The sequence below is a fragment of the Pristiophorus japonicus genome, chromosome 11 (genome assembly GCF_044704955.1).
Source record: "Pristiophorus japonicus isolate sPriJap1 chromosome 11, sPriJap1.hap1, whole genome shotgun sequence".
Lineage (NCBI taxonomy): Eukaryota > Metazoa > Chordata > Chondrichthyes > Pristiophoridae > Pristiophorus > Pristiophorus japonicus.
In genome coordinates, this window is record NC_091987.1 from 33,140,855 (window position 1) to 33,168,306 (window position 27,452).

The window sequence follows — 27,452 nt, forward strand, 5'->3', positions numbered from 1 at the left end:
AGAACCTGGGGAGAAAAGGATCACCGCAGCCTACCTCTCAGAGAGAGAGAAGATGGCGCCCGCACCACGAGGCGAAGACCCTGGAATCAAGATGGCCACGACCAGACCACGAGGGATAGCGTTGTGTTACCGAGAGGCAAACTGGAATGGGGTAAAGATTGCAAGGCCCTCTTAAAGGAGACCGGCAACCCAAAACAATTAAAGGGACAGTTCCACTCTAGGCACAGCGATGCCAGTGATATTAAAGATAAAAGTGTCGTAAATGAATGCAAGTATACAAATGCATTGTTAAATGGTGATGCCGGCAATGCTAATGGGAGAAATATAAACGAATGCTTCAAAAAGTTATGTAAGTAACAAGTTTGTACTGTTGAACAGTGATGCCAATAATGCTAATGTGATAAATGTAACCTTGTCCAGAGATACCGATACACAAGAAAGCATTGTAAGTGACAAATGTGAAAATGTAAAGAGATATAACAATGTCGAGTAGACCAGTCGCGATCGGAGCCAATGTGTCATATCTGCCAATGATAGAATAATAAATGATACCGGGTTCTACATGTATACTGTCAATGCCAAAGGAACCCCAAGTGGGAAACACCCAGGTCCAGCGGGCTACCTGATCATGTAGCCTGCGCTTCCGGGACCAATGTGATGCCCCAGGAAGGGCTCACACACACCCAGTAGGAGCATACCCACTGCAGGGACAGCGGTCAATGGGCAGCACAGCCACCACCACTGGCAATCTGCCCCAGATTGGTCCTACCCCCCCCCCTGGCCACCAGGGCTAGCATCAGGAGCAAGAGGCCAGTATCCTCCAGCTTACCCGGCGGTACCTGGGATGACCAGACTTCCACCACCAATGGGGGACAAGGAGCCACACCACCCTGTGGCCCTGCCCACCACTAAACGCCACCACCTACCCAATCTACAATATATGTATCTTACCCATAGCACTTGTTCCACCACAGCGGAATCCTCCAACAGTGACACTCTTATGGTCTATGTATGGGGGGGATGGATGAGTGCCGCCACGAGCACATAGATCACACCTGGCACCCACACAACCCTCGCCACAACCTCCCACAGCCCACTACTGATCACCTCCCCTTGTCATGGCAATAAGGACTTGGGAAAGGCTTAGGGTTATGTATACATGTTAATGTATGTATGTACTGTAACATTAGACCACTGAATGTACCTTCACCCTGTATACACTATACCTGTACACCAGAGGGTGCTGCTGCTGGAGACCTAAGGGTCACCTGTACACTGCAGGTAACCAAGTATAAAAGGGAGCTCACCTCTTGGTGTCCTCACTCTAGGAGCTGCAATAAAGGACTAAGGTCACTACAGTTCAAGTACTATAACCTTACCTTGTGGAGTCATTATTAGAATGCTTGCATATACAATAACTAGCGACGAGGTTACGAATTTCCACGCACAATATGTCTAACCTAAGCAACTTCCAACAATTCGCTGATGGGAAAGATTGGGATGACTTTGTGGAAAGACTAGAACACTTTTTCATCGTGAACGACTTGACTGGGGACTCACCGATCTCGCTGGTGAACAAGCGCAGAGCCATCCTGCTCAGCAGTTGTGGGCCCACTATCCATGGCCTGGCCAGGGACCTGCCGTTAGGTCACTACAGTTGAAGTATTATAACTTACTTTGTGGAGTCATTATTAGAGTGCTTGCATATACAGTACCCTTTGCAATAAAGGCCAAGATACCATTGGCCTTCCTAATCACTTGCTGTTCCTGCATACTATCTGTTATGTCCTTGGATGCTCTGATAGTGACTCCACGAGACAATGTTTCTCACTTGAACTGTAGTGACCTTAGTCCTTTATTGATAACTCCAGAGTGAGCCTTTTATACTAGGCCAGGCACACCTGTATAGGTAACCTACAAGTCTCCCACTGCTGTGCCCTCTGGTGGCACACCTTGTGATAGTAGTCATGTAGGATACATGACACTATCCTTTTGTGTTTCATGCACAAGTACTTCCAGGTCCCGCTGTACTGCGGCACTTTGCAATCTTTCTCCGTTTAAATAATAACATGCTGTTTGATTTTTTTTCTGCCAAAGTGCATGACTTCACATTTTCCGACATTATACTCCATCTGCCAAATGTTTGCCCACTCACTTAGCCTGTCGATGTCCTTTTACAGATTTTTTTGTGTCCTCCTCACACATTGAGGCGGAGCAGGCTCGAAGGACCGCATGGCCTACTCCTGTTTCTACTTCTTATGTTTTTATGTACCTAGCAATGATCTTATCGAAACGTATAAGATTATGAGGGGGCCTGAAAAGGTGGATGCAGAGAGGATGTTTCCACTGATGGGGGAGACTAGAACTCGAGGGCACGATCTCAGAATAAGGGGCCAACCATTTAAAACTGAGATGAGGAAAAATTTCTTCTCTCAGAGGGTTGTAAATCTGTGGAATTCGCTGCCTCAGAGAGCTGTGGAAGCTGGGACATTGAATAAATTTAAGACAGAAATAGACATTTCTTAAACAATAAGGGGTTATGGGGAGCAGGCGGGAAAATGGAGCTGAGTCTATGATCAGATCAGCCATGATCTTATTGAATGGCGGAGCAGGGATGAGGGGCCGTATGGCCTACGCCTGTTCCTATTTCTTATGTTCTTATGTAACTAGCAATGATATCACACAATGATCCCATGCCATGTCGTCCTGTCACCTTTTACAGAAGAAGCTAGCGACGATGAGGTCCGTGCAGAGGCGAACGGGTGGGCGGGCCACCAGTCCCCAGTGACATCACTGACGTGGTGGAGCGTGTGCTTGCACTCGTGGGGAAGCACATCCGGACAGCTATGGACGCATCTGCAGACCCTGAAGTGATGCCACGAAAGCAAAGCTTACACCATTGCATGATGTAAAGTCAATAGATGTCACACCTACTCATAACCAAGCAATCATATATGATAGATGATTTCTAAAATTGTCATACAGGTTCGACCTCCAAAATCCGGAGTTCCGAAATCCAGAATGTTCCAGAATCCGGACACTGGGCCGATTTGTGGCGGGGTCGTCCGGAAACCGGAAAATGTTCTGCTATCCGGACTCCCCCTGCCTCGGCGAACCGACTTCGCCCGGCCCGACTTGGCCCACCGCGACTTGGCCCGCCCCGAATTCGTGGAGCCCGACCTCGCCCCAGCTCCCCTCCCTCCCCTTTACCTCGGCTGCCAGACCCCACCCACCTCGGGCCAGACAAGGAACTCCTCCTCGGCGGCGGGGTCTGCCCGAACATCTCCATGGCAGCGGGGCATCACTCGAACAACTCCATGGCGGCGGGGCATCGCCCAAACAATTACACGGCGGTGGGGCCCCGCCCAAACAACTCCACGGCGACGGGGCCCCGCCTGAACATCTGCACGGCGGCGGGGCCCTGCACGAAAATCTCCATGTCGACGAGCACAACCCCGCCCCCCCCCCCCCCCCCCTTTCTGACATTCCAAAATCCGGAAATATCCAAACCTGGGCTCGGGTGCTTCTGGATTCGTGACGTCAGAAAGACGTTCCAAAATGTAGCAAAACGCAAAATCCGGAACGGCCTCGGTCCCGAGAGTTCCGGATTCTGGACGCTGCACCTGTATAAATAGTGATGGCCTAACAAAAATGATTGGAATGCAAAAGTGTTGATAGTCGTGAAATGTGATTTCTGCGGTGATTTTGAGAGCGGTGATGCTTTTGTCGTGCGTATGCTGTGTGTAGTGCTGGACTTGCCTTGTGATCCTAGCACCCCCTTCTCTAATAACCTCATTTGTGTTTTGCAGCTCAGCCAGCAGTGCAGCAAGACCACAGAGGCCAGAAGATGGGGGGCGCGGGGCAGGAGTCGGCGGACGATCTTATATCTGGTGCTGAGGAGCTCCGATTCTCGCCTGTCAATCCGCTGGGTCTGTTCTTTACGGATGAGAGCGCGGACTTCGAGGAACCTACATTACCATGCTCCAGAAGCCATTCCACCCCAAGGCCATCTAGTGGTCCTCCGGTCATTCCCCTCTCCACTCTGGAGGAACCGGCCCCAAGCACCCCATTTGTCCCCAGGACGGCGCCGACCCCATGGAGGCCTCGTGGACGTGGCAGGTCTGTTTCACGAATGCCACATGACAGTGGAGAGATGGTACAGTTGCCCAGGAGGACTGTGGACATTGGTGACCAGCTCATCAAAGCATTGGGGGGCATATCCCGATACCTGACCACCATCTCCGGCACCATGACCGTGTACATTCCGCGGATGGCGGAGTCCCTGGATGCGAAAGCCAGGAACACTGCTGGCACAGGCCTCCCAGTGGTCCCCGAGTACATCACTCCACCCCTAGGTTCCGCACCACCACTGCGAACGACAGATGAGAACAAGGACCAAGATCCTACTTCTGCATCAGATAATGTTGTCCCCTTGGCGACCCCCCGCTCCCGTACCCGTCCAACGACTGCATCTGCCTTCATTCTCCCCCCCCCCCCCAATGAGGCATCGCCTGAGAAGCTCCTTGACCAGACGCCGTGAAGTGAGGAGGGGAAGGGGTAGAGGTGGGGAGAAGAAGGGGAGGATGGAAGGAAAGTGAGGTGCATGTCCGCAGGTGATGGCTGCATTATATCTCCATCTGGGTGTATGCAATTTGTTGCAATGTATGAGGGCTGGGGACCACGCTCCTGCTTTGATTTTGTATTCTGTGTTGCTGGACATGTTGAACATGTGATTTATGTCAATGGTGGAAAAAGTGGGGTGTGGGCAGGGGTTGGGTGTTATTGCCTGTGATGCTTACAATTTCAGATCAATGTTGATATAACATTTTTGTTGTTGAGCATAACCTTGTTGCGCATTGTCTCAGATAGCTGGACATTTACACACTGGTGACTCTGTAACATGAAAGGGTTAAATACAACTTAACGTCAGTCAACTTTAACTGGCACCAAGGTGATGGGCACCATTGATGTTTGAGCTGCACACACACAGCAGTGTGTCACCGTTGTCATTCACATCAACGCTCTTTCAGGCAAATGGTTCAGATATCAAGTAAGAGTGGGATTTTAAAAATGCCAGCCGTTCGTTCTGGTGTTCTGGTGTTCGTTCAGAACAGTTCCCCTTTTTTTGGGCGAGAGATATTGTGGCTGATATGTGTACAAGGTGGTGAAATTGATGCTGGGCGATCTGTTGGGCGTTAGTTCCGGTAAATATGCTCTTCACGACAAAAAAAAGTGGGTGGGCATTAATATTGAATCGCACGTTAAATCAGTGCGGAAATTAACGCTGGGCGATATGGGCGTTGATTTCGGCAAATCTGATGATTCCGCCCCAAAAAAGTGGGTGGGCGATAATATTTTTTCCCGGCGTTAAGCACATGGGGAAAGTAACACTCGCCGATAAGTTTCCTAAAAATGGGCGTCAGTTTCCATTTTGTGGCTAAATGGGCGATATCTGGGTGTTATATGTCATTTCAGCGATAAAATGAGCGTTAAGTGGGCATTAAGCATGCAAAAAAAGTGCCGGTTCTAGCCCTATATAACTACCTTAATTTGGCCATATTGGCATTGCATATTTATGGTTTTCTCTCTTTGCATCTTTTTTCTGTATTAAGAAAATTTATAAAAGTGCCAAAAAAGAATTGGTGGCTCAAACGTTATCCACAGTTGCAAGACTTGTTACAAAATCATTCCAGTGCAAATTATTTATTTTAGGTCACACCAGTTCGGGAGTTCATTATAACCCCTGTGATAAAAAACACGGTGGACCACAAGATGTAGACAGGTGAGATTTGCATCAGTGTTAATATTTTGTATTGCAGTTAAGATGGTTTATATAGTATGCAGAGTTTATGCTTCAGATCTGTAAAATGTAAACCTTAAATGTTTTTAGGTAGTTTTGGATAAATCTTTGTCATTTGGGTGACTAAAGCTTTTAATCTTCAGATAATTCGTCTCCACATATTGTGATGATTATGCGTGACTCTGACCGAGTTTGTCAGTTGTTTTTCGTGCTTTTTAGTAAGTTCATTTATTATCAGGAGACAGTCATTTTATTTAACTTATGTTTAAGATCCAAACCTTAATAATTAAAGATGTGGAAAAAATGTATCAATTTTAAAATAGTGATTCAAATGGTTCTTAAGCTAAGAATCTGAACTTCCCAACAAAAATACCATGCTATCTATTCTGCTTAAAGTAGTAGGTTAAATATAAACTCCAAATCTAGTTTAGTGTTTTTATGTGTGTATTTTACTGCACAATTTTCCCTTCCCGTTCTGTAGTTGGATCAAAATTATGGATCTCAATAAAAGTATTCTCCTGCTTTTGTGAAGCAGGGTTGAAGAAAGAAAGACCGAACTTACATTTATATAGTACTTTTTATGTCGTTAGGATGTCCTAAAGCAATTTTCAATTAATGGATTACTATTGAAGTGTAGTCACTGTTGTTAAGTAGACCAGTGTGGCAGCCAGTTTGCATATTGCAAGGTCCCACAACATCATTGCGATAAATGAACATGTAATATATTTTTTGGCGCTATTGGATGAGTGACAAATGTGGACCAAGACAACTCCTCTGCTCTTCAAATCATGACATGGGATCTGAACAGGAAGATTAGTCTTAATTTTAACATCCCAACCAAAAAACAAGGGTGATTTTAACTCGTCCCTCCTGGAAGTAGCGGGGAAGGTGCACAGTTAAAGTTGCTTCAGAGTGCCTGTCGTCGGTTCCCACTGTATTCCCTTCGATCGACATGTTAAGCACAAACCTTTCTTTAGCTGACTGAGGCGCTGGCCAGAAACAGGCATGGGTCTCATGAATGCATGCAAACTGGGGTCCTAGGATGTCATGAGGACACCACTGCAAAATCGCTGCTGAGAAGGACCTTGAAAAGAGGGAGTCATCATAGGCAGTCCCTCGAAATGAGGATGACTTGCTTCCACGCCAAAAAGGGGTGAGTTCACAAGTGTTTCAATGAAGGACCTAATATTCCAGATCCCAGACTACATCTTGAAGGAGGGAAGATGCCTGGGCGTGGATTTTTTTAATGTGTGGTGGCCGTTGCACTCCAGCTACCACACAGGCGTGACAGAGCTAGGTCTTGGTCCAGTGGCAAGAATTACCCAGAACGACTGGAGACCCGCTCTACAGCACGGGCTTAGTGCGCATACACATCGCAGTGTGGACTGGCCCGTGCTGCCCCATGGCCCTCGCCTCATATGGCCCCGAACTTGCGCCTCTCCCGGGTCCCGATCACATCCCTGAACATTCTCTCGCCGCTCCTTCGCCCAACCTTGCCGCTCCTGCTGTACCTGTACACGCTCCAATCACCGACCTGGACCTTGATGATGTCTTTCTTCGCAGCCGTTGCCCTCCTGCATCAGCTCGCGCTGTACCTTGAAGTGGTACACCGCCACGTGCCCATGGCCGCCGCTTGTCGCTCCTTTTATGGCCCCGACCTGCCGCTGATGGTCTCTTGCAGGTCGGGGCCGCCACGCTGCCCATGGCCGCCGCTCACCACTCCTTTTATGGCCCTGACCTGCCGCTGATGGTCTCTCGCAGGTCAGGGCAGCTATGTAAACTAGTTTGCACGGACTAAATGCACGGACAAGCTGGGCATTAACATCCGATAGTCTTCAGTATGCAGCTTGGATTTCTCAAGCTGGTTGTGCAATTTGCTGAGATGAATGAAGGGTTACAAGTAGCAGGCAGATACCCTGCTCTGATGAGCTTCCAGCATTGCCTTTCCTGATGTTCATGGCATTTGCTGGGTCATTAATGTCCAGGGTTCCCTGCTCCATTTGGGTAAGGGCTATGATGTTGAGTGTTCCTCCCCCGATCTTGTTCCTCTCCCTTGCATTGTGTGCTGTTTTGTCCTGCAGAAAGAGCGAACGAGAGCTATTGAGCAGCTCTTGAAAAGGAAGTGGAGATGTGTGAGAATACAATGCTGTTAATATCTAGTGTGAAAATAGCAAAGGAAGAGCTGAGCATGTTTGGAAGGAGAGGTGATCCAATGTGCCCTTGTGATTGGTGGCGAAGGATGTGATGGAGGGGAGGGAATTGTTGAGGTAGGGGATGAAAGAACTGTTGGCAGCTGTCATTGAGAAAGAAGGAGAGATGAAGAACTGTGTAATGTATGTACATAAGGTCTGCCCACCACCAGGGTGCACTACCGTCGAAGGTCCTAGGGTCATAGGTACACTCGTGCTGGGCCCGATGTATAACCTGAACTTCACCTTTGTATCTTCACTTCTGGAAACCATTAAAGACTGACCAGGTTACACCTAGTCACTGGCTCACAGTTCGGAGTTCATTGTATCATTTCATACACCACAACTGGCGAGGAGGCAAATACGAACTCACGCAAAAGTATGGCAAGCACAGCACAATTGAGTACTGTTGGAATTCTTGAAAGATTCAATGAGATAAAGGATTGGGGAGATTTCACGTATCGTCTTGACCAGCATTTTGTGGTAAATGACCTAAACAAAGACGAGGATGCAGAGAAGCGCAGGGTAGTTCTTCTCACCGTCTGTGGCCCCATGGTCTATGCACTCATCAAGAATCTGCTCTCACCCACTCTTCCTACAGAAAAGGATTAAAAGAACTATGTGCTCTAGTTCGGGAACACCTTAAAGCCATGGAAGGAATCCTCATATCCAGATATCGCTTCTATACACATGACCTGAAACGTCTTGCAAGGCCTTGCAAATTTGGGCCTGCGTTGGAAGATTAACTGCATGACTTTTTCGTGATCGGGGTCAACCAGGAGACGATCTTAAGTAAGCTGCTGGCTGTGGAGATGCCGGACCTCAGCAAGGTCATCACCATCGCCCAGGCTTGCGTGTCCACGCAGAAAAACACGAAGCAGATATCGCGACAAAATAGGAACTCCACGGCAAGTACTGTGTACAAAATTGTATCGACGGCCGGCAGAGCTGCACACGGCAGGGCCTACTTGACTGCGTCTGCAAGACTGGGAGCCGCTCAAAGCCGCAAATTGGGCGCAAATCCGAGCTTAACGTGTTGGCGTAGTGGGGGCAATCATCAACCCCATCAGTGCCGCTTTAGGCAGTATGTATGCAGAGGGTGTGCGAAGACGGGGCTTCTTCAGCGGAGCAAGCGAGTTGCGACACACCACATGGATCTGGCAATGCAGACCGAGGCATTTCAGAGCTCCGAGGAGGAAGTGTATAGCGTATGTGCGTTCCTAACAAAGAGCCAACCGATAATGATGGAGGTAAAATTAAACAGCGTGCCGGCATCCATGGAATTAGACACTGGTGCGAGTCAATCGATAATGAGCCAGAGGACTATTGAAAAGCTGTGGAAACCAAGGCAGAGAAACCCAAGCTGAGTCCGATAAATGCGAAGTTGCATACCTACACCAAAGAGCTCATACCAGTAATCGGTAGTGCAGTAGTAAGAGTGTCGTACGAGGGAGCGGTTCATGATCTACCATTATGGATTATCCCGGGCAACTGCCCATCGTTATTCGGCAGGAGTTGGCTCGAGAAAATAAAATGGAAATGGTACGATATCAAAGCTTTGTCATCAGCGGATAATAATTTATGTGCTCAAGTGATGAGCAAATTTTCCTCACTGTGTGAATCGGGAATTAGCAGCTTCAAGGGAGCCAAGGTACAGATTCACCTAGGCCCAGACGCAAGGCCCATCCATCACAAAGCCAGGGCGGTCCCGCACATGATGAGAGAAAAGAACAGGCTACAATGCAAGGGGATCATCTCACCGGTCGAATTTAATGAATGGGCCAGCCCCATTGTTCCAGTGTTAAAGAGCGATGGCACGGTCAGGATTTGTGGAGACTACAAGGTCACAATCAACCGAGTTTCGAAACAAGATCAGTACCCCCTACCGAAAGCTGATGACCTGTTTGCAGCACTAGCCAGGGGAAACTCGTTCATCAATTGGATCTAACGTCGGCCTACATGACACAGGAACTGGTTGAATCATCAAAGAAACTTACGTGCATCAACACGCACAAAGGACTTTATTTACAACAGGTGCCCTTTTGGCATTCGTTCGGCGGCAGCCATATTTCAGAGAAACATGGATAGCCTATTGAAATCCGTCCCCAGGACCGTGGTATTCCAGAACGACACCCTAGTCACAGGTCGTGACACTGCTGAGCACCTGCACAATCTGGAAGAGGTTCTGCGTCATCTGGACAAAGTGGGACTCAGGCTGAAACGTTTGAAGTGCGTTTTCATGGTACCAGAGGTCGAATTCCTTGGACGAAAGATTGCTGCAGACGGAATCAGGCCTACAGACGCAAAAACAGGCCATCAAAAATGCGCATAGGCCCCAGAATGTGATGGAGCTGCGTTTGTTCCTGGGTCTTCTCAATTACTTCGGTAACTTCTTACCCAAATTGAGCACAGTATTAGAGTCTTTGCACAAGCTGCTCAGGAAAGGAGACGACTGGGTGTGGGGTGAACTTCAAGACAAAGTCTTTGAGAAGGCTAGAAATCTGTTGTATTCTCACAAGCTACTGGTACTGTATGACCCATGCAAGCATCTAGTTTTGACCTGTGATGCGTCGTCCTATGGGGTCGGCTGCGTACTCCAGCAGGGCAATAAGTCAGGCAAACTATAACCAGTTGCATACGCGTCTCGAAGCTTGTCCAAGGCAGAAAGAGCCTACGGCATGGTAGAGAAAGAGGCTTTAGCAGGTGTTTATGGGGTAAAAAAATGCACCGGACCCCCTGTTTGGGCTTCGCTTCGAGCTGGAAACCGATCACAAGTCACTTATATCGTTGTTCTCGGAACATAAAGATATCAATACCAATGCGTCGTCCCGCATCCAGAGGTGGGCGCTGACATTATCTGCCTATGATTATGTCATTCGCCATAGACCAGGCACCGACAACTGCGCTGACGTATTGAGCCGGTTACCGTGGAAACGCCAATGCCCGCAGAGCTACTTATGGTCATGAATGCCTTTGCGAGTGATGGGTCGCCTGTCACTGCTCAACAAGTTAAGACCTGGACCAGCTAGGATCCGACCCTATGGGTTGTAAAACATTCTGTTCTTAACAGGGACTGGTCGACCATCCCCAAGGAAATGGGTGATGAAACCAAATCGTTCAACCGTTGCAAAGATGAGCTTTCCATCCAGTCCGACTGTTTACTGTGGGGTAATCATGTTGTAATGCCCAAGAAAGGCAGGGCGAGATTTGTGCTGGAGTTACATAGTACGCATCCCGGTATTGTCATAATGAAGGCAATCGCCAGGTCCCATATTTGGTGGCCTGACATTGACTCAGACTTAGTCATGCATGCATCAATGCAGCACTTGCATGCAGTTAAGCAATGCCCCAAAGGAAGCTCCGCTCAGTCTGTGGTCATAGCCATCCAAACCGTGGTCTAGAATCCACATCGACTTTGCGGGCCACTTTCTCGGTGAAATGTTTATTGTGGTGGTGGATGCATACTCCAAATGGATAGAATGTGTAATCATGTCATCCAGCACTTCCACTGCTACCATTGAGAACCTGAGAGCCATATTTGCCACACATGGTCTGCCAGGCATCGTTGTCAGCGACAACGGACCATGTTTCACGAGCCTGGAGTTTCAAGAGTTCATGAAACACAACGGCATAAAACACGTGAGGTCAGCCCCATTCAAGCCCACGTCCAATAATCAAGTGGAGCGGGCAGTTCAAACCATCAAGCAGGCTGAAACGCATAACTCACGGTTCCTTGCAGACACGCTTGTCACGCATACTGCTCAGTTACAGGACAAGACCACACACGCTCACCCGGGTCCCGCCTGCGGAACTATTGATGACGAGGCCTCAAAACCAGGCTCTCTCTAGTCCATCCTGACCTTAACGATCATGTCGAAACCCGACGTCAACGCCAGCAGTGGTATCACGACCGTGCCGCAGTGTCACGTGACATATCTGAAAATGACCCAGTGTATGGGCCCAAATTTCCCCAGCCACCTAGAGCGGCATAGTTAGGGGTGGCACGCCAACTTTGTGAGCCAAAAAAAGCGCCGAAAATTTACCTATTAATTTGGCCGCTCCCTCGTCGTCCAGATCCTTGCTCAGCGCGGCCGGCAGGGAGGCGCAGCTTGGGCCCAGCATCTTGTGGAGTGCTGGCAGGGGGACGCCTGTCCGTTTGAGCGTGCGCACATACGCAGTGGGCGTTTCAGCGTGTGCGCATGCGCAGTGCAACAGGAAGCTTGGCACTCAGCCAATTAAAGGGAGAGCATCCTCAGTATCACTGGTAATGGAGCATATATAAAGGTAAGGTTTAAATATTGATTTTTGTGTGGCTGAGGGAGTGGAAAGGAGTGCTGGATAGGTGGAAGAAAGCTGAGAAGTGTGATTTTTGAACATTACCTGAGTGAGTCCAATAGGAGAATGGCGCAAGATTGTGCAAGACGAACAAAAAATTTCCTCCATGAGGAAGTGGAGAAACTAGTAACTGTCATTGAGGAGTAATGGCTAGAGCTGGATATCAGCAAGAATGGTCCGTCAAAAGTTTCACCCAAGGAAATGAGAAAAAGATGGAACCTAGTTGCAGAAGAATACTCCACAGTGGTCAATATCGCAAGATCTGGAAGCCAATGCAAGAAGAAATGGCAGGACATTGGCCAAGTAGTAAGTGTAAGTAATATCTTCATCTTTAAATTGAATTGCAATGGAAAATGTGACCATCTGTATGTGTCCCACCATCAGAAGCACACCATGTCTGAAAATTAATATTTTCATCTTTGCAGACGAAATTGGCCCACAACAAAAGGGAATGACTTAGAACAGGAGAAGGTCTGCCAAATCTGCACCAACTGTCACCCCTGGAACAGAAGGTTGCTGCCTTGCTGAATCTCACTGGCAGAAAAAGAATCAGCTGTGCACAAGCTGGACCCACACGCGAGGGTGAGGGTGAGTCATTTAAATGCATAGTCGCCCTTTAAATCAACCTGCTGACTGGCCTGTTACATGTCAGACTACTCATGCCACCCATCCTGCCCCCTCCTGTGCTGCTAACCATTTGACTTCTGTTGTATTTTGCAGAAGAAGAAGACACTCCTCAACATCCTGAAGATCCACCAGAGGATCCAGATGCGTGCGCTCCAGACCAAGGCGGTTGGGGGGGAGGAGAGGTCCATGGAAATGTGCACGGGAAAATGCTGACTGCGATATGGATCAGGCCATAGTACAGTGCATCACACTGCCAGAAACCTCCATGAACTCCTCGGCAACATTCCATGGGTTCACACCTTCTGAGGTCACGGGTCCCAGTGGCGGTCGTGAAATACATCTTGGGATACCCAGTCCCCCACCGTCCCAGCCTGCGCCTCACATTGGAGGGGTGCCACTGGGCAAACCCACGGCGAGGGGAAGGAGAAGCCGACCAGTTTCTCCTGAGATGCAGCCCTCAGCAGAGGTTAATCAGGTGTCGTTGAGGTGCACTGCAAAAAATCCAATAAAAGATATTTTGCATTAAAACTGAATCATGCTCCATTAGGACCATGCAACATTTAGGGACAACTGTAAAAAGTAAAAATCTTTCACCCCTACAGTCATGCGTGCCTGCCGCCCTTCGCCCTGGCGATAGGGCTAGCCGGTGCGTTCTGCAGTCGGCAAGGTAGTAGGACTGCTCTATTTTCAGTAGCTGATTTATCTTTCATTTATTTTTGATGATGTTGCGCTGAAGATGTTGTACTGTTGTGCTGATGTTGTGAAGGTCTTTTGTGCTTTAGAATCTTCCACCTCACCTTCCCCCCACCCCACCCCCATCTCTGCCTACCTGCGCTGATTTCTTAAATGTAGGTAAGGTTTTTCTGTCTCGACAAAAGTGGCCACAAACACTGGCCTAAGTTAGTTTGGAGCAACTTTCAGTTGGCCAAATTTGCTTCTGTGGTCAGAAGAGGTGTAAGTGACTTGTCACGCTCCATTTTGGAGAGAACAAACTAAACTAGAAAAAAACAAACTAACTGACTTACATTGGAGCAAGTTAAATGGGGAAATTTGTGATTTTTAAGTTGCTCCAAAAAAAGCTACTCACTCCCCCAAAAAATGGGGTAACTCTTGGGGAAATTTTGATCCCTATGTACTTAACCATGGTCAACGGCCCAAGTGGCTCCCAGGCAATGTTACGGATAAGGAGGGTAACCGGGTGTATATGGTTAAGCTCAAGAATGGGCAGATGTGCAGGAAACACTTTGACCAAATCAAGCTAAGACACACTGACGAACCAGAACCGGAAGAAGACACCGGCAGCTGGACGACCAACCAAGTCACGTCCAGTCATCAGAAGAAACCACTGTGGTCAACGCCCAGCCTCAAGTCGTGAGATACTCGGAAAGCACTGGGATTGTACTGAGACAGTCAACCAGGGAACGAAGGACTCCGAACCGTCTGAACTTGTAATATGGACTCCTGCCAAGAACTGCGGGGGGTGGGGGGGGAGGAATGATGTAATGTATGTACATAAGGTCTGCCCACCACCAGAGGGCACTACCGTCAGAGGTCATAGGTACACACGTGCTGGGCCCGGTATATAACCTGAACTTTACCTTTGTACCTTCACTTCTGGAAGCCTTAAAGACTGACCAGGTTGCACCTAGTCACTGGCTCACAGTATGGAGTTCATTGTATCATTTCATACACCACAAGCTGTACTTGCCCTTGCTGCTCTTACGAGGTAATTGAAGCTCTTCCTACATTGACCCCAGGTCCTGGGGATGATGTTGCTGCCACTGACTCCCTCAATCACCTCTGTCTAGATCTGCTAAATATTAGACCTGGATATCTTCCTGCGAGTGCTGGGGAACAGTATTTCCCTCCGAACACATTTCTGATATTCACCTCTACAGCAGTATAACAACGGAATTTAAAAACAGAGAATGGAATCTCCCTTTAAGAGGTGCCTTGCCACTTTAAATAGGCTTCGAGCGGCCCGCCGGAAATTGCGCTGCAACCATTTTGTGCCTCAATGGCTGATTTCCTTAAGGCAGCAACATATGAGGAGCACTATCAGCTGCCTGTAGAAGCCTTCATTTTTTCAGGACAAGTGTACCAGCTCTATTTAAATCGCAAGTGACAGGATGGCTCCTGGATGACGAGGGATACTTGCTGCTACTCTCCTGGCTCATGGCACCAACACTGCTGCAGGAGTGCAACAATGTAAAAAAAAAAAGACTTGCATTTATATAGCTCCTTTCACAACCACCAGATGTCTCAAAGTGCTTTACAGCCAATGAGATACTTTTGAAGTGCAGTCACTGTTGTAATAGACACATAGAAACATAGAAAATAGGTGCAGGATAGGCCATTCGGCCCTACTAGCCTGCACCGCCATTCAATTAGTTCATGGCTGAACATGCAACTTCAGTACCCCATTCCTGCTTTCTCGCCATACCCCTTGATCCCCCTAGTAGTAAGAACTTCATCTAACTCATTTTTGAATATATTTAGTGAATTGGCCTCAACAACTTTCTGTGTTAGAGAATTCCACAGGTTCACCACTCTCTGGGTGAAGAAGTTTCTCCTCATCTCGGTCCTAAATGGCTTACCCCTTATCCTTAGACTGTGACCTCTGGTTCTGGACTTCCCCAACATTGGGAACATTCTTCCTGCATCTAACCTGTCTGAACCCATCAGAATTTTAAACGTTTCTATGAGGTCCCCTCTCATTCTTCTGAACTCCAGTGAATACAAGCCCAGTTGATCCAGTCTTTCTTGATATGTCAGTCCCGCCATCCCGGGAATCAGTCTGGTGAACCTTCGCTGCACTCCCTCAATAGCAAGAATGTCCTTCCTCAAGTTAGGAGACCAAAACTGCACACAACACTCCAGGTGTGGCCTCACCAAGGCCCTGTACGACTGTAGCTGCCCCTGTACTTAAATCCCCTCGCTATGAAGGCCAACATGCCATTTGCTTTCTTAACCGCCTGCTGTACCTGCACGCCAACCTTCAATGACTGATGTACCATGACACCCAGGTCTCTTTGCACCTCCCCTTTTCCTAATCTGTCACCATTCAGATAATAGTCTGTCTCTCTGTTTTTACCACAAAAGTGGATAACCTCACATTTATCCACATTATACTTCATCTGCCATGCATTTGCCCACTCACCTAACCTATCCAAGTCACTCTGCAGCCTCATAGCATCCTCCTCGCAGCTCACACTGCTACCCAACTTGGTGTCATCCGCAAATTTGGAGATACTACATATATTCCCCTCGTCTAAATCATTAATGTACAGTGTAAACAGCTGGTGCCCCAGCACAGAACCTTGCGGTACCCCACTAGTCACTGCCAGCCATTCTGAAAAGTACCCATTTACTCCTACTCTTTGCTTCCTGTCTGACAACCAGTTCTAAATCCATGTCAGCACACTACCCCCAATCCCATGCGCTTTAACTTTGCACATTAATCGCTTGTGTGGGACCTTGTCGAAAGCCTTCTGAAAGTCCAAATATACCACATCAACTGGTTCTCCCTTGTCCACTCTACTGGAAACATCCTCAAAAAATTCCAGAAGATTTGTCAAGCATGATTTCCCTTTCACGAATCCATGCTGACTTGGACCTATCATGTCACCTCTTTCCAAATTCATTTTACCCACTACTGAGGTCAGGCTGACCGGTCTATAATTACCTGTTTTCTCTCCCTTTTTTAAAAAGTGGGGTTACATTGGCTACCTCGATGGGAACTGATCCAGAGTCAATGGAATGTTGGAAAATGACTGTCAATGCATCCGCTATTTCCAAGGCCACCTCCTTAAGTACTCTGGATGCAGTCCATCAGGCCCTGGGGATTTATCAGCCTTCAATCCCATCAATTTCCCCAACACAATTTCCCGACTAATAAGGATTTCCCTCAGTTCCTCCTCCTTACTAGACCCTCTGACCCCTTTTATATTCGGAAGGTTATTTGTGTCCTCCTTAGTGAATACCGAACCAAAGTACTTGTTCAATTGGTCTGCCATTTCTTTGTTCCCCGTTATGACTTCCCCTGATTTTGACTGCAGGGGACCTACGTTTGTCTTTACTAACCTTTTTCTCTTTACATATCTGTAGAAACTTTTGCAATCCGTCTTAATGTTCCCTGCAAGCTTCTTCTCGTACTCCATTTTCCCTGCCCTAATCAAACCCTTTGTCCTAAGTTCTAAATTTCTCCCAGTCCCCGGGTTCGCTGCTATTTCTGGCCAATTTGTATGCCACTTGGCTTTAATACTATCCCTGATTTCCCTTGATAGCCACGGTTGGGCCACCTTCCCTTTTTTATTTTTACGCCAGACAAGAATGTACAATTGTTGTAGTTCATCCATGCGGTCTCTAAATGTCTGCCATTGCCCATCCACAGTCAACCCCTTAAGTATCATTCGCCAATCTATCCTAGCCAATTCACGCCTCATACCTTCACAGTTACCCTTCTTTAAGTTCTGGACCATGGTCTCTGAATTAACTGTTTCATTCTCCATCCTAATGCAGAATTCCACCATATTATGGTCACTCTTCCCCAAGGGGCCTCGCACAATGAGATTGCTAATTAATCCTCTCTCATTACACAACACCCAGTCTAAGATGGCCTCCCCCCTAGTTGGTTCCTCGACACATTGGTCTGGAAAACCATCCCTTATGCACTCCAGGAAATCCTCCTCCACCGTATTGCTTCCAGTTTGGTTAGCCCAATCTATGTGGATATTAAAGTCACCCATTATAACTGCTGCACCTTTATTGCATGCACCCCTAATTTCCTGTTTGATGCCCTCCCCAACATCACTACTACTGTTTGGAGTCTACACAACTCCCACTAACGTTTTTTGCCCTTTGGTGTTCTGCAGCTCTACCCATATAGATTCCACATCATCCAAGCTAATGTCCTTCCTAACTATTGCATTAATCTCCTCTTTAACCAGCAATGCTATCCCACCTCCTTTTTCTTTTATTCTATCCTTCCTGAATGTTGAATACCCCTGGATGTTGAGTTCCCAGCCCTGATCATCCTGGAACCACGTCTCTGTAATCCCAATCACATCATATTTGTTAACACCTATTTGCACAGTTAATTCATCCACCTTATTACGGATACTCCTTGCATTAAGACACAAAGCCTTCAGGCTTGTTTTTTTAACACCCTTTATCCTTTTAGAATTTTGCTGTACAGTGGCCCTTTTTGTTCTTTGCCTTGGGTTTCTCTGCCCTCCACTTTTCCTCATCTCCTTTCTGCCTTTCTGGCATTATGGCTCAGGATTAGAATGCACTGGTCAGCTGTGAGGAGCAAGGATTTAATCCGATCTTTTGAGAGCAAGGTGAGATGAGGCAGATCTTTGATCTGTGAAGGTGTACCAAATGACTCTGTCTCAGATGTGCAGCAGTTGTTGCCATTGCACCTGCTTTCTGTTCTTTATAGGCTGGGTCTTCAGTATCAGTTTCATCATCGGGCTCTCTGGAATCCTCTGCAATATCTTTTCCAACTGCAAAGTTATGAAGCACATATCCTACCAAAATTTGTGAGATGGTGCTGGGTGTATATTGCATTCATTTTGAACATCCTAATAGCTTGATCAATTCTTGTCCTTCTCTGTATGTGTGCACTCCTCTGCACATTGGTAGTCCCATACAAACAATGATGGCTAGAAGAAGACCATTGGTCCATCCAGCCTGTTCCACAGAACTACAATGCCTTGTGCATCACAATATATACACTCCCCATCCCACCCGAAAGCCATGTACAGTAATTTTCAATTGGGGGGAATTGAAAAATTCCCCTCTGACCCCATTAGGTGATCAAAACGAGTTCAGGAGACCACTTCTAGCCCTGATTTATGTTATACCTTTTGTAAGAGGTGAACTCACCTCAACCAGAAACGGGTCCAGCTGTCTTTCGCACAAATTCAGTGAATTAGCGTTTGCCAGCAACCTGTTCTACCAGTCCACTATTTTCTGTGAAAAGAACCACTTCCTAACATCTAAACTAATTCTGGCCTTACCTATCTTGAGATTGTGATCCCTGATCCTCCCTAACCTATTTAGTTGAAACAAAGGTGAAAATGGAACGCTAACTTTTAAAATTTTGAAAAGTTAATGCCAGGCGCAGACGATTGCTAACTTCTGCTAAATTGGGCTTCAGGGCTCCAGGAAAAAAGAGGGCAGTAAATGAGGTGCTAATGACCTCAGTGGGCGCTAATAGCAGAGCGCTACCCAATTTCAGGTGACTTGTATTCAGCAATCATTCTTCAATCCTTCACACTGGCTGATTCCAGCTCTTAAAGGGGAGGCTGTATCAAGCTTCACCTGCTCATTTTCAGCAGTGCTGCTTTGAGGGAGAGCTGTGAGCTAGTAAAACAACTTTCCGTGATGGCTGCTTGAAATCCTGCTCGAAGGGAGAGGGCAAGGCGATTCAATGATGTGGCATTGGAGGCACTGGTAGGGGCAGTGGAAAGAAGGAGGGATGTGCTGCTCCCCGCATCTTGAAGGAAGCCATTGCCACAGGTCTTCAGGGCCATGTGGAGAAAAGTAGCGGAGGAGGTGTCATCCAGCACTGTAGTCGATCGAACCCACAAACAGTGACGAAAGAAGTTCGATGACCTTGCCGGGTGGTGAAGGTGAGTACATGCTTCCACATCTCCTACGTACCAGCCTTTTAAGTTCTGTCTGTGCACACTGCACAAAACACCACTCGTGCAGCTATTCAAACACAAATCCTCATCTCACGCCTTGCCTACATTCACAGCTATTCATATCTCCCACATTCATAGCTGGACTCTTACTCACGCAAATGTCTTTCTTTTGCAGGCCAAGATGGCACATAATCAGAGGGAGCAGCAGAGAACAGACGGGGGATGAACCTCAGCTCCAGCAGCTCTCAGAGCGAGTGCTGCAGCTCATTGGCCTGCAGGTGGTGTGCACCGTGGCCGTTGGGGGCAACAACGGTATCTTTATCCCCTCTCCTTTCCTCATCCCACTTCCCCGTCACACCAGAAGACTTTTATCACTTTCCAGTTCCTGAGATTTTCTGCCTTGCTCCATCCCTGCCCTCACCTTAACGTGAGTCTTGTGCCACTTATGCCTTCAGACAATCAGCAAGCAGATGTGCAGCCTATACCTGAGGCACCCCATGACACTGAGGAAGAAGAAGAAGAAGAGGAAGAGGATCCAAGCACTGCGTCATTGCATCTCTCCCCTGCAGGCACCAGCTCAGAGACTGGCACTACATGGTCCTTAGAGGTTAGCTTAGCAGAGGGATCTGCATTGGGGCCTAGTGTGCTGCAACAAGGTCAAGGGGAAAGGGTAGCTTGGGAGCCAGCTCCCTAACTGGAGAGTTCGCGCATGAGTTCTGCTGCACAGGACTCAAATGAGGATCTCAATGGGGAAGCATTCACAAGAAGGGTGATAGCCATGCACTCCGACATGATGAATGCAATGGCAGAACTCTGCACACACCATGGAGCCCATCAATTCCAGTCTGCAGATGATGGTGAACTTCCAGAGAGACCGTGCGGATCCAGACCTCATGACACGTGTCATGGGCTGTATGGCAACTTCCATTGCAACATAGGCGGAAGCTGCAATGCAGACAATGGTTGGTGGCATCGAGTCTCACAGACTGCTCTCATGCAGTCTCTGGTGGATGCCTCGCAAGCTCTGACTGCTGCCATCGCTGCTGGGTCCACCACAGTCGACCGGGGAACTCACGGTATCGCAGCAGGCCACCAATCTGTGCTCCAGCAGATTGGTGGAGATGCTGAGGTGCTGCCCCGGTCACAGGTTTTCTGGGCCATGTGGAGAGAAGTGGCTGAGGATGTCTTCGCCGGCCATGGCACACACCACCTGCAGGCCAATGAGCCGCAACACTCGCTCCTCCATGTCAGACAGCTCCTGCAGTTGAGGTTCACCCCCGCCAGTCCTCTGTTGCTCCCACTCATTATGTGCCATCTTGGCCCGCAAAAGAAAGGAATTTGTGTGAGTAACAGTCCAGTTATATATGTGGGAGATATTCCTGCCGTCGTTGAATAGCTGTAAATGTAGGCAAGGTATGAGAAGAGGATGTGAGTTTGAGTAGGTCAGTGGAGAAGGAACCTGCTGTCTTCTCTCAGGATGACCACATTCTTGATCGCACCACTGCCACTCCGATCCTGACCTTACAAATGCCTTTGACACTGTCAACCACGAGGGTCTATGGAGTGTTCTCCTCTGTTTCGGACCCGCCAAAAGTTCGTCAACATCCTCCGCCTGCTCCACGACGACATGCAGGACATGATCCTTACCAATGGATCCATTACAGACCCAATCCACGTCTGGAGCGGGGTCAAACAGGGCTGCGTAATCGCCCCAACCTTCTTCTCAATCTTCCTCGCTGCCATGCTCCACCTCACAGTCAACAAGCTCCCCGCTGGAGTGGAACTAAACTACAGAACCAGTGGGAAACTGTTCAACCTTTGCCATCTCCAGGACAGGTCCAAAACTGCCCCAACCTCTGTCGTCGAGCTACAGTACGCAGACGACGCCTGTGTCTGCGCACATTCAGAGGCTGATCTCCAGGACATAGTCGACGTATTTACTGAGGCATACGAAAGCATGGGCCTTACGCTAAACATCCGTAAGACAAAGGTCCTCCACCAGCCTGTTCTCGCCGCATAGCACTGCCCCCCAGTCATCAAGATCCACGGTATGACCCTGGACAACGTGGACCATTTCCCATACCCCGGAAGCCTCTTATCAACAAAAACAGACATTGATGAGGAGATTCAACACCGCCTCCAGTGTGCCAGCGCAGCCTTCAGCCGCCTGAGGAAAAGAGTGTTCGAAGACCAGGCCCTCCAATCTACCACCAAGCTCATGGTTTACAGGGCTGCAGTAATATCCGCCCTCTTGTATGGCTCAGGAAATGGTGTTAGGGAAATTGATGGGATTGAAGGCCGATAAATCCCCAGGGCCTGATAGGCTGCATCCCAGAATACTTAAGGAAGTGGCCCTAGAAATAGTAGCTGCATTGGTGGTCATTTTCCAACATTCCATGGACTCTGGATCCGTTGCTATGGATTGGAGGGTAGCTAATGTAACCCCACTTTTATAAAAAGGTGGGAGAGAGAAAACAGGGAATTATAGACTGGTTAGCCTGACATTGGTGGTGGGGAAAATGCTGGAATCAATTATTAAAGATGTAAAAGCAGCACATTTAGAAAGCAGTGACAGGATCAGTCCAAGTCAGCATGGATTTATGAAAGGGAAATCATACTTGACAAATCTTCTAGAATTTTTTGAGGATGTAACTAGTAGAGTGGACAAGGGAGAACCAGTGGATGTGGTGTATTTGGACTTTCAAAAGGCTTTTGACAAGGTCCCACATTAGAGATTAGTGTGCAAAATTAAGGCACATGGGATTGGGGGTAATGTATTGACATGGATAGAGAACTGGTTGGCAGGTAGGAAGCAGAGAGTGGGAATAAGCAGGTCCTTTTCAAAATGGTAGGCAGTGACTAGTGGGGTACCGCAAGGTTCAGCTCTTTACAATATATATTAATGATTTGGACGAAGGAATTGAGTGTAATATCGCTAAATTTGCAGATGACACTAAGCTGGGTGGCAGTGTGAACTGTGAGGAGGATGCTAAGAGGCTGCAGGGTGACTTGGACAGGTTAGGCGAGTGGGCAGATGCAGTATAACGTGGATAAGTGTGAGGTTATCCACTTTGGTGGCAAAAACAGGAAGGCAGATTATTATCTTAATGGTGACAGATTAGTAAAAGGGGAGATGCAATGAGACCTGGATGTCATGGTACATCAGTCATTGAAAGTAGGCATACAAGTACAGCAGGCAGTAAAGAAAGCAAATGGCTTGTTGGCCTTCATAGCGAGAGGATTTGAGTATAGGAGCAGGGAGGTCTTGCTGCAGTTGTACAGGGCCTTGGTGAGATCACACCTTGAGTATTGTGTGCAGTTTTGGTTTCCTAATTTGAGGAAGGACATTCTTGCTATTGAGGGGGTGCAACGAAGGTTCACCAGACTGACTCCCGGGATGGCAGGACTGACATATGAAGAAAGACTGGATCGACTAGGCTTATATTCACTAGAATTTAGAAGAATGAGAGGGCATCTCATTGAAGCATATAAAATTCTGACGGGATTGGACAGGTTAGATGCAGGAAGAATGTTCCCGATATTGGGGAAGTTCAGAACCAGGGGTCACAGTCTAAGGATAACGGATAAGCCATCTAGGACTGAGATGAGGAGAAACTTTTTCACCCAGAGAATTGTGAACCTATGGAATTCTCTACTCTGGAATTCTCTACCACAGAAAGTTGTTGAGTACAGTTCGTTGGATATATTCAAAAGGGAGTTAGATGTGGCCCTTACGGCTAAAGGGATCAGGGAGTATGGAGAGAAGACAGGACTGGGGTACTGAAGTTGTATGATCAGCCATGTTCATATTGAATGGTGGTGCAGGTGACGGGCCGAATGGCCTGCTCCTGCACCTATTTTCTATGAGACATGGACCATGTACAGTAGACCCCTCAAGTCGCTGGAGAAATACCACCAACGATGCCTCCGCAAGATCCTACAAATCCCCTGGGAGGACAGACGCAGCAACATTAGCGTCCTCAACTAGGCCAACATCCCCAGTGTTGAAGCACTGACCACACTTGATCAGCTCCGCTGGGCAGGCCACATTGTCCGCATGCCAGACACGAGATTCCCAAAGCAAGCGCTCTATTTGGAACTCGTTCATGGCAAACGAGCCAAAGGTGGACAGAGGAAACGTTACAAGGACACCCTCAAAGCCTCCCTGATAAAGTGCAACATCCCCATCGACACCTGGGTGTCCCTGACCAAAGACCGCCCTAAGTGGAGGAAGTGTATCCGGGAGGGTGCTGAGCGCTTCGAGTCTCATCGCCGAGTGCATGCAGAAAACAAACGCAAGCAGCGGAAAGAACGTGCGGCAAACCTGTCCCACCCTCCCTTACCCTCAACGACTGTCTGTCCCACCTGTGGCAGGGAGTGTGGCTCTCGTATTGGGACTGTTCAGCCACCTTGGAACTCATTGTAAGAGTGGAAGCAAGTCTTCCTTGATTCCGAGGGACTGCCTATGATGATGATGATGACTGCCACTCTGCCATTGCATTTGTCGCTGCCTGTCGTCCAGACTGCCGCCGCCCAGCCTGAGCTGGTGCAGTCTACAGCCGGCCCTTTCAGGCTCAGAGCTGGTCGAGGGTGGCCTGCAAGGCCATCTGTAGTCTCTGTCCCTGACACACAGCAGCCTTCCACCAGTCCTGCAGCAGTCACAGGGACACACTGCGGAGGAGCTCTGGAATAGTAAACCGAGTGTTGAGGGGATATATTTGTTGTTTATGCTGCTGTTAAATATTATGAGATAATTTTTTAATAGGAATGTTGCATATTTGGTCTCTCATTCAGTTTGGGGTGTGGTATGGAAGGGGAAATGGATGTGCTCATGGGGAGTTCAGAGAACCGGGAAGTGGTATGTAATTCACTGTAGTAAAAGTCTGATGAGATGGTCGCGGACCGCTCTTGCGGAATCGCGATTGAGTGGCTGCCTCCTCCGTCGCTGCTGTTGCCACTCCTGCTCCTCCTCGACTTCCTCATTTATAACTAAGTTGTGCCGAAGCAACAGACGAAGATGAAAAGGGACACCTGCTCAGCAGAATACTGGAGGACTCCTCGTGAGCGGTCAAGGCAGCGGAACCATTGCTTGAGCACTCGGATGGTCTGCTCAATGATGTTCCTGGTGGCAGCCTGACTCTCATTATATGAGTGCTGGGCAGGGGTCATGAGCCAAGTGGAAAACGAATAGTCCTTGTCTCTGATCAGCCAGCTGCAAGCTTGCCCATCTGATGCAGGATAAATACATCGTGGCTGCTGCCAGGATAGCGGGCATTGACACTGAGGATTCTGCGTGTGTGGTCGCACACTAACTGTACATTCAGTGAGTGGTAGCCTTCATGGTTATGGAATACCTCCAGATTATGATGCGGTGCCTGCAAAGCGACATGGATGCAGTCAGTGGCGCCCTGCACCATGGGGAAGCCTACTATCCTGACAAAGCCACATGCACACTCCAGTTGCTTCTCTCTGGTCATGGAGAAGGAATGGGATTCCCTTCTCCTTCTGTACAGAGCATCTGTCACTTTGCAATCCAGTTAATATTAACCTCATCACACAGTTCCCACAAACCTGTAGTTCTTTATGTAGTGACTCCAAATTGAGTTGACTGATTTGCCTGGATCTCTTATGAAGAGCAGAAGGTTCGCAGATGCTAAAGTAGCTGCCACTTTCTCCAGTTTGCTCTGCAATGAATTATAATCATTTCGGATGTTGGCACACAGCAAGGCAGTGGACTCCACTGCTGTACCAGTCATTTGCCATGCATCTTGGGAGAGGCCGTCTCCACATGATGCTTTGTTAGTATCTTTTTTTTCATGGCAGGACACTTAAAATTATTATCCATGTGTTCTGTAGGAAGGGGCTGATGTGCCTTAAGCCTCTGCTCAGGCACGACTTCCACATTTGCATTCTCGGACGTCATTGTGCTCTGTGTCAATTCTAGTGTCAATTCCTCATGTGTGGGTATCTGTGGGCTGCCGAATGGCAGGAAGAGAGTAAATGACAGGGTGGGCATAGTTGCCAGTGTTTTGTTCTTCAGCATCCTTCTTAGCTGTCTCCTGGCTTGCAGCCTCCGCAGGAAAAAACATTACTGTTAAATCTGGTCTGTTTGAACAGAATTCTATCTTAATCACCTACTTTGTGAACTTCCTATGTAGCTGTTGGAAGGATTTAGGAGTACATTGAAAGCACAGTAACTCTCATATCTTCATATAATATTTAAGCAAAATATTGCGGACACTGGAATCTGAAATAAAACCCGAAAATGCTGGAAATCTCAGCAGATCAGGCAGCATCTGTGGAGGGAGCCGAGGGGGCAACATTCTCTGATGCAGAAGCAGGATCTTGGTCCTTGCCCTCATCTGTTGTTCGCAGTGGTGGTACGGAACCTAAGGGTGGAGTGCCGCGCTCAGGGACCATTGGGAGGTCTGTGGCAGCAGTGTTCCTGGCTATGGGGACAACGCCATGCGCGGAATGTACTCAGTCATAGTGGTCAGGATATGCCCCCCAATGCTTCGATGAGCTGGTCACCAATGTTTGCAGTCCTCCTACTGTCATGTCGTGCTCGTGAAACAGACCTGCTGCGTCCACGAGGCCTCTGCGGGTTCGGCGCCATCCTGTGGCAAGGTGCTAGGGGCCGGTACCTCCAGAGGCGGGAATGACCGGAGGACCACTAGATGGCCTTGGGGTGGAACGTGGCGATACAGGTTCTTTGAAGTCCGCGCTCTCATCCGTGGAGAACAGAGCCAGCGGGTTGACGGGCGACAATCGGAGCTCCTCAGTACCAGATGTAGTAGGATTGTCCGCCGACTGCTGCCCCGCGCCCCCTCCTTCTGGCCTCTGGGGCCGCGCTGCTGCCTGAGCTGCAAGATACAAATGAGGTTATTGCAGGAGAAGGGTGTGCTAGGGTCACAAGGTGAGTCCAGCGCTACATACAGCATATGCACAACAAAAGCACCACCACTATCAAAATCATCGCAGACATCACATTTCATGCCCATCAACACATTGTGCATTGCAATGATTTTCATTAGGCCAGCATTATTTCTATGACTCTTTTGGAAATCATCTATCATTTCTGATTGTTCGGCTATGAGTTGGTGTGTCATCTATTGACTTTACATCATGCAATGGTGTAAGCTTTACTCATGTGGCATCACTTCAGGGTCTGCAGATGCGTCCGGGAGTGCTTCCCCACAAGTGCGAGCACTTGCTCCTCCATCTCTGTGATGTTGTTGGAGACTGATGGCCCCCCACCCGTTCGCCTCTGCACAGACCTCATCGTCGATAGCTTCTTCTGTGAAAGGTGACAGGACGACATGGCATGAGATCATTGTGTGATATCATTGCTAGGTAGTGTCACAGAGACTGGTCATCATAGGCAGTCCCTCGGAATTGAGGAAGACTTGCTTCCACTCTTAGCATGAATTCTTAGATGGCTGTACAGTCCAATACGAGAACCACAGTCTCTGTCACAGGTGGGACAGATAGTTGTTGAGGGAAAGGGTGGGCAGGGAACCTGGTTTGCCGCACGCTCCTTCCGCTGCCTGCGCTTGCTCGAGCTCAGCGCCCTCCTGAATGCACTTCCTCCACTTAGGGCGGACTATGGCCAGGGACTCCCAGGTGTCAGTGGGGATGTCGCACTTTATCAGGGAGGTTTTGAGGGTGTCCTTGTAACGTTTCCTCTGTCCGCCTTTGGCTCGTTTGCCGTGGACGAGTTCCGAGTAGAGCGCTTGGTTTGGGAGTCTCGTGTCTGGCATGCGAACTATGTGTCCTGCCCAGCGGAGCTGATCAAGTGTGGTCAGTGCTTCGATGCTGGGGATGTTGGCCTGGACGAGGACGCTAATG

At 48.4% G+C, this 27,452-nt stretch overlaps 1 protein-coding gene across 2 annotated transcripts in view; it reads left to right on the top strand.

Annotated features, from left to right (window-relative positions):
• LOC139276005 (superoxide dismutase [Cu-Zn]-like) overlaps window positions 1–27,452 on the top strand; it is a 174,706-nt gene that overhangs the window by 120,704 nt on the left and 26,550 nt on the right. For both annotated transcript variants that reach the window (XM_070893326.1, XM_070893327.1), the window contains one exon: window positions 5,713–5,782. In XM_070893326.1, the coding sequence (XP_070749427.1) occupies window positions 5,713–5,782 (70 nt within the window). The remainder of the gene's footprint in view (window positions 1–5,712; window positions 5,783–27,452) is intronic.